Below are 7,413 nucleotides of genomic sequence, written 5' to 3' on the forward strand. Positions count from 1 at the left end.
ATGGAAAGCTTGAACTCGATTGAGTTCCTCCCGAGGGTGCGACGGGAGCCGCCGCAGTCGTTCGGGCTCTCGTGCTTCGACCCGAACCTCTTCCACAGGCGAGGCCATCGATATTCCTTCGGCTACCCCCTCCGCCGCCCCTTCCTCGGACGGTGCCTCGGGTGGCACCGTCGGCGCTGATAAGGCGATGACTGGTTCAAAGCCCGATGCTCGTTCGGTGTCAGGCTGCGTAGCCGCCATCGCAACGGCAATCGGAGATGATGTCTGGGGCCTCTTGGGTGGCTGCGAAGGTCTGGCCCCAGGCGCCGGTCTCTTCCTCGCCGCGTGCTGCCGAATGTCGGCATTTGTTAGTTTTACTCTCGACGGCATGCCTGCAATTTCAATGAAAGATTAGCACAAGTCCAAAGACAGATGAAAAAGTCAAAAAACGATCGACAGACCGAACTGTACTTAAGCGGGAACCGAACTTAGGCCGGCATCATAGAGAGCTTGTTCGGTGATGAGCTCTCTCTGCTTCGGCACCGACATATCCTTCAGTCGGTGAAAGTCCTCTCGATCTTCTGCCTCCACTCGACTGTTTTTGTTCGGCTGAGTTCGAGGGTCGCCCCAAGAGAAGGAAACCCCCAGGGTAGCAAAGAAGAAGCGAAGAAAAATTGATTCTTCCATCCGTGGATCGACGATGGAAGATCGGTAATGAATGAAAGGCCCTTCCGGAGATTGAAGAACCACCACCCTAAGGCTTTTGGGTGGGGTCGGAGGACGAAGAACCCCGGAAGAGAGAGATGCGGGAAAGGTCGGCAAGAGCCGACACAACAAGCGAAGCTGATTATTAATCGGACTGAGTTCGGCACCAGTTGCGCCGGGCAAAGCCCGTAATAATCCAAGACATTCCGGACGAACTCCGGAATCGGAAGCGAAGACCAGTCCGAAGGTCCTTAACATAAAAGGTCACCTGGCCGGAGGCGGGTTGTTAACCCGACCCTCAGCCCCAGGGGCGAAAAGTCGAAGCTGCTCCGGGATACTATATTGTTCCCTAAGCCGTTTGACGTTCGGTCCCAAAAGTGAAGAAGCCTCCACCTCCGAGGTCGACTGAGAATCATCGATCGGATTCCCCGACTGACTTCCTCGAGGAGAGGTTCTAGCCATAACGCTAGCCCCAAGAAAAGAGAATAAAAAGAAAAATGCAAAGGGAGCGAAGATGCAAAGGGACAAGAATGAAAAGCTTGAGAAGAGCTTTCAAAGAAGGAGGACGGAAACAGCTACCTGAACTGGGGGACAACTCGATAGGGCCTCAGCACCAGAAACAGGGCAGTAAAAAGTGAAACTTTGGATACGAGTGGCCATATATATATATAAGGCCCTTCGACGGTCGAGTTGAAAGCACGCGGAACAAGAATTTTTCGGATGTTGACACGTGGCAGTACCTGGGCCCTTCCTCGGTCCGACGGTTCGACGCACCTGTCCCAGATTGAGCCACGTCGCCTCCATCACCGCCATCCGAAACGATCCCGACCCAATAGCCCCCGACGTGTGGTGGAAAAATCGCATCTCAGAATTAATTAATCGACGGCGGTTTGCATTCCCGATGAGATGTCTGACACCGGATCATCCGTTGGTACAATCGGCAGAGTCGGGACATGACGTGACAGAAAACCACTCCTTTCGCCCAAGCCCGTCGCCTACGTGGTAACGCGGGCCAACACGACATCAGACTCAGGAGTGGGGGGGACAACTGTTGGGATATACTGACTAACCCCTATACGCCGACTTATCCTCGAACGATCTGACCGACGTCCGACTCTACCCACCGGACAGGACAGACGACTCCGACAATGACTGCCGACAATATCCGACCAAAGGTATGCCGCCAAACAGACCAATACTGTTTCCAACCGATCCGAACGGCCGAACCCATATCACCGACTCGCTATCGGGGGTGGCAGCCGACATCCGACTTCCACAAGGCACCAGATCAGCCGACGGTGTTTCCGAGTCATCACCCGACGTCCCACAACCAAATACCGACATATAGTCGGCCAGCCCGTCCAAATGCCGTACAACCGTCATGGGCTATTGTCCTGCCAAGACATGCTGTACAATCGCCATAGGACGTTGTCCTGCCAAGAACATGGATTAATTTTAATGACCTAACAGCCCACGACGATTTGATAGCCCCCAACGATTTGACAACTTTCCAGTTGTCTACACCATTAATGACGAGATCATACCGCATTCTATTATAAAACGAAGTAAGGCAACAATTTTGGTAAAGTCTCTCTCGCTGAGCCCCTTGATTTTTCACTGTTACCTAATCTCTTCTCTGACTTAAGCATCGGAGGATCCTCCAGAGATATCTCCGATCAGTGAGGACTTCTTGCAGATGTGCATCTTCGACAATCAGACGAAGGGATTGACCACAATAGACACCAAAGAACCAACAAACCTTGGTGTCAAGCATTGAGATAGGACATTATCGGTGTTCAAACAGCGTCAAATAAGCAGAGGTGTCCTGACAAAAGCTCAAGATTGTAAAAGATCTGCAACATCTGTTCTTTATATAGTTTCCTTACAAGAAAATTTACAGTTCCTAACATTTTGATTTAAATAAAAAAGAATGTCCAGTGACAGATGTTGACAAAACAACCCTAACTGGTTCTCTTTCAAGTCGACGTACATCACTCATTTAAGTCACAAAAGTGAAAAGGAAAAGAATTATATGTTGTATAATATTCTGATGGTGTTTTTTTCTCTGATATGTTACAATGATTTAATTGTTCGCAACACAAAATCTCATGATGAATATACACATGGAGAATCAAACAGCTCTCTTACGATGAATATGCAACATTTATGGCCGTAACATCAAGTGGTGCTCCATTCAATCTCAATGTGTATCGTTCCATTCCTTGAATTTATCAAATGATATCTTTCATTTATTCGGCCGTTGTTAACAACATCTAAAAGATTGATATCTACGTGCCCCAATGATTCCTATGACATTAGAAAAGAGGGAAAAATTAGAAGGGAATAACATAAATGAAATTAAAAATAAAAAGGATGGTCATGGATTTTCCTAACCTTTCCATGAAAGCTAAAACCTCTTCGTTTGCTCATCACTTCTATGTGAATTTTCTGACCTACAGGGGCTTCCTCTAACATGAACTGGAATTCTTCATTCCATCTTGGATCCCTGCTTTTCTTAATCATCTGAATATAAATCAACATGGAAGAAATATTGAGATGCTTATCAACATAAACACCGACAATCGAAGCAAAATCTGCAACACAACAAGGGTACTTGCTATAAAACATGCGATTTCTAAATTATGAAATAAAGGGAACAAACGGATCATTCACTTTTACATCAAAAAATGACCTTTCAGCTCCCTTTTGAAACAAAAAGCTTCACATAAGTTGCAAACTTGACATGCCTTGCGACCGTAATAAACTATGGGTATAAAAAGATAGAAACAATGCTCAAACCAATGGCAAAAACAAAACATCATGATGTCCTTGAAATGGAGTCATTTTTAAGCTTTGAAGTTTGAATCAAACATAAAGACTAGGTGACAGGGGAGAAGGGGAAAAAAGTTTAAAGAGCACAGGAGCTCCAAAAAACAGGACAAGGGAGCTCCAAATAACATCATGATGTCCTATGTGAAATGGAGTCATTTTGATCAGCTTTGAATGAAACATAAAGAACAAGTGACAGGGGAGAAGGGGGGGGAAGTTAAGAGCATAGGAGCTCCAAATAACAGGCTTCTCCAAACCAACGGCAGAAGATGACTCATCTTAGCAGGCTCAAATAACAAAGGAAGATAGCATCAGATTTAGTAGCATCAAACTAATTGGAACAAACAACACAAAAAAAATTCCACACAAGAATTAAATTGAATTTGTGGAGAGGATACTGCAAAAAGAAGGTCATGTGAGGAAACACTTGTTTATGTAAAAAGAAACAAATTAGAAAACAGATATCCAAACAGTAACAGCATCAAAAAATGTAGACAGATCTTGTATAACTAATATTAAATACCAATGATGCCATTTAACAAAATGTCAGGCCTCAAAATGCTGGCATTACACTCAAAATGTGAATGAAGGATTAAAATGGAAGCTGAGTTAAAACCAGAAAATACAGCAAAGGAAGAGGGAGAACAATTTTTTTTTTTAAAGTGTTAATTCAATACACAAAATTTAGACACCCAAGGAGAAAAGAGGTTAGAGGTTAGTGGTCCACTGTTAAAACAGCAGGAAAACAAACATCATACATGTGCTCGCACAAACAAAAAAAGAAAAGAAAAGAAAGGTCTGGTGGTTAGAGATCTACAAAGAATAATGGTGACACCCACATGCATAAATACATGCAGATATGCAAACAGGGGTTTGAGGTTCACTAATATAAAAGTGCATGTGCGCACACACACGAGAAAAACTGTGTTCCCTCTTTTTGATTGGGGGTTGGGGGATACACATCCACTTATAGAACAATGGTGATACACATCAAGTGAGAATGATCACACATGCATATATGCAAGAAGAGGTTGAAGAACCACTTAAAAAGCAGTAGTGATATATATCTATCAAGAGAAACTCAGTGCCAGTACAGCAAGGGACATAACCAGTCATCAATTAGCTTGCTAATGGCAAACAGACATGAACTGCAAGATAAAAGGATGGAAAAGGAGTATAAAGTAGAAAGATCTCCCTCAATATGTGTGAAACACCTCGATGAAGAGGTATTAAGTCGGAGAGTGACAGCCAAGTATGCACATGCAACCAAGAAAACCACAATATATTATAATGGCCAACATTAAGAATCATAGCTCAGTAAGTAATTTAAGCTCACCTTAGTCTTCTTCTTTTCTCCTCTGAAAAGGATCAGTACATAAGGGTTATTGTGATGCTTTCCTTCTATATTTTCGGCACTTTCAATGGTTACCAACAAAACCCCACCATTAAATGATATATCATGGGAAGCCCTGCCGATGCTACTATGCCTAAAATCTCCATCTAAAGTATCACTTAACCTGCCATTTTCTTCTTTAAAAGGATCAAATGTCAACTCCACTACAAGCTGTCCTCTGTTTCTTTTATTTTGTGAATCATTGGGGTTCAAGTTCTTGAGAAGATCAACTGTGAATGTCTTTGTCTCATGAGGTGTAAGCAAGCGAAGGGGAATTACTTGCATGCCCAGCTTATCATGCATTTTAACCTATCAATTGCATACAAGCAACCGCAACTTTAGATATAACATCCAGTCATTCACAAGAATAAAAATGAAAAACAAGTATGAATTAACATATGCAGGGAAATAAACCTTTTCCCAGTCAAAGACATGCAGCTCAAGAACTTGAGTCTCAGGGTCTTTCACTATAAGCTTGAACTGTTCATTCCATTCAGGATTCAGATTACTCATTTTTATCGAGGTTTTCTTCGATGGTAGTCTGTCCCCACTCAGCCTGAGCTTAACATATGGGTCAGATTTACCAAGGAAATCCATTTTGCGGAGATTAAGTGCGCGAACAACCTTCACATGTAATATACCAACAGGCTTCTTTGTGGCTCCACTATAAAAAAGAAGAAATCACGACTTCAGACTATCCGATCAATAATAATTATGTAACAATTTCTCTAAGAAGCATATTATGGCAATCATCGACAAAATAGGATGTCATTATTATTAGGCTATTTCAAAACTTTCAGGAAGTAACATCACAACTTAACTACACAAGTTAGTGTGAAATCTCAACGTGGGTCTGCAAGAAACTAGTTTTTTTTCACACTAAAAGCATCAAAAAACCCATTTTTATAGGTGTCATTTAGATCTTTAATTACTTCTTGATTTTTGGCATTCCTTTTCTAATGAAATTTGCATAAGAAAGTGTTGTCATAATCCCAGAACAATACAAAAACTGGAAGAACTAAAACCGATCATTAAAGCATAAAAGATAATCACGCAGATGCACTTGAAGCTCACCTAGCACCATCAAGAATCGGTACTTCAAGAACTTTGGGCCAATGGTAGAGATTTGAAATTTGTGCCGCAACTGTTTCCTGTAAATGGCAGACAAGAATTATAGAAGACCAGTTAGTTCTACTTTTATAAAGTCTTTGTTCTACATGTTAATACATGATTTTAGACTAAACTTTCATATTCATTAGATTACAGAAGAAAAGTAAGAAACCAGACCAAATTCTCTCTTCAATTCCTTGTTGGAGTGTGTTTGAATGCATGTGCACATGTATGTATCTTCATGTAGAGAAGAGAACATCTAGCCTAGTTATCTTATAATAACTTATAGGAAATTCAAATCAATGGCACACCAATTATCATGATCCACAACACCCGAAATACCTAACAAAAAATTGCATTATGTGATGAGTAAATCATCAGTTCTCTTTTTCGAGAAACATGGGGGGGATGTCACCACCAGGGTCCGAACACTGGACCTCTTCCAAGTGAGAGGGATGCTAACCAGATGAAGTAGCAGATTTTCAGTAACAAATGATTATCTTAATCTATGATTTGAGGCTACCCCAACCAATCTTAATCTATGATTTGGCGCTACTCCGACCACAAGAATTTTAGCCTGTATTTGAAGGTGCTATGAAATGAACTGAGCAGATCATCCATGCACTGTGGCATAGGAAAAAACTACTTAGCTACATTTCAGACATTAAATCCTTTACCACATGAACATATGTATGTGTATTTATCCAGAAATGCATCTGTTTATCAAGAGATAAGCTTACAAACTTAGAAACATCTCAAATAAATCTGAGGGGAAAGAACTCACACGGGTTTGCCAACCAATACTGGCGGTTCAGCATGCTACATGTCCATACTATGCTGTTCTGGGAGGTTTTGGACCCTTTTTATATTTTCAAATTCCCAATTGAAGATTGGCAGACTGTTTTCTGAGTACAAATCATCAGCAAATGGTCTGTTGACTTCAATTCAAAATTCGAAAATGAAAAAGGAGTTTGAAATAGATGACCGCAATTGCAGTTCTCTGCTTTGTTCCCTTTCTTCCCTTTTCCAAAACGAAGACAGCAGGGACTGGTTCAGAATGACGATGGCGATGTCAAGAAGACCACACTAGGGAAGAGGGGGAGGAGGAAGAGAGAGGAAGGAAGGAGAGAGAGAGAGACGGCTTACCCGAGAGCGATCTATATTGGTGTTAGTCAGCAAGGGGAAGACGAGCACAAGGGGATGCCAAAGATGAAGAAACAAAGCAAACAAAAGTAGAAACCCTTGAACCGCCATATATATCATTTCGATGTGGCAAACCATCCTAGTTAGGGGCCAGTTTGGTTCGGTACACCCTGAACCATCCAATTTAGGATGGTTCAATGAACTCTGACTCATAGTAATGCAGTGTTGGGAAATGTGGCGGCAAGAAGCTCCAT

General features: G+C 42.2%; 1 protein-coding gene across 1 annotated transcript; it reads right to left on the reverse strand.

The window, feature by feature from the left end:
• Positions 1–2,697: 2,697 nt before the first annotated feature.
• Positions 2,698–6,726, reverse strand: LOC140857045 (synaptotagmin-3-like). The gene is made up of 5 exons (XM_073255278.1): positions 5,981–6,726; positions 5,321–5,570; positions 4,850–5,215; positions 3,079–3,207; positions 2,698–2,991 (listed from the first exon to the last, which is right to left on the reverse strand). The coding sequence occupies exons 2-5, from the start codon at positions 5,501–5,503 to the stop codon at positions 2,863–2,865; spliced, it is 807 nt and encodes a 268-aa protein (XP_073111379.1). The 5' UTR covers positions 5,504–5,570; positions 5,981–6,726; the 3' UTR covers positions 2,698–2,862.
• Between the last annotated feature and the right edge of the window lie 687 nt (positions 6,727–7,413).

The sequence above is a fragment of the Elaeis guineensis genome, chromosome 4 (genome assembly GCF_000442705.2).
Source record: "Elaeis guineensis isolate ETL-2024a chromosome 4, EG11, whole genome shotgun sequence".
NCBI lineage: Eukaryota > Viridiplantae > Streptophyta > Magnoliopsida > Arecales > Arecaceae > Elaeis > Elaeis guineensis.

Excerpts from the sequence above, each read along its gene's own strand:
- LOC140857045 (XM_073255278.1), bottom strand. The coding sequence starts at position 5,503 with ATGGATTTCCTTGGTAAATCTGACCCATATGTTAAGCTCAGGCTGAGT. Across the intron at positions 5,216-5,320 it reads ATGTCTTTGACTGGGAAAAG|GTTAAAATGCATGATAAGCT; the intron begins GTTTATTTCCCT and ends TGCAATTGATAG. Across the intron at positions 2,992-3,078 it reads GTTTTAGCTTTCATGGAAAG|GAATCATTGGGGCACGTAGA; the intron begins GTTAGGAAAATC and ends CTAATGTCATAG.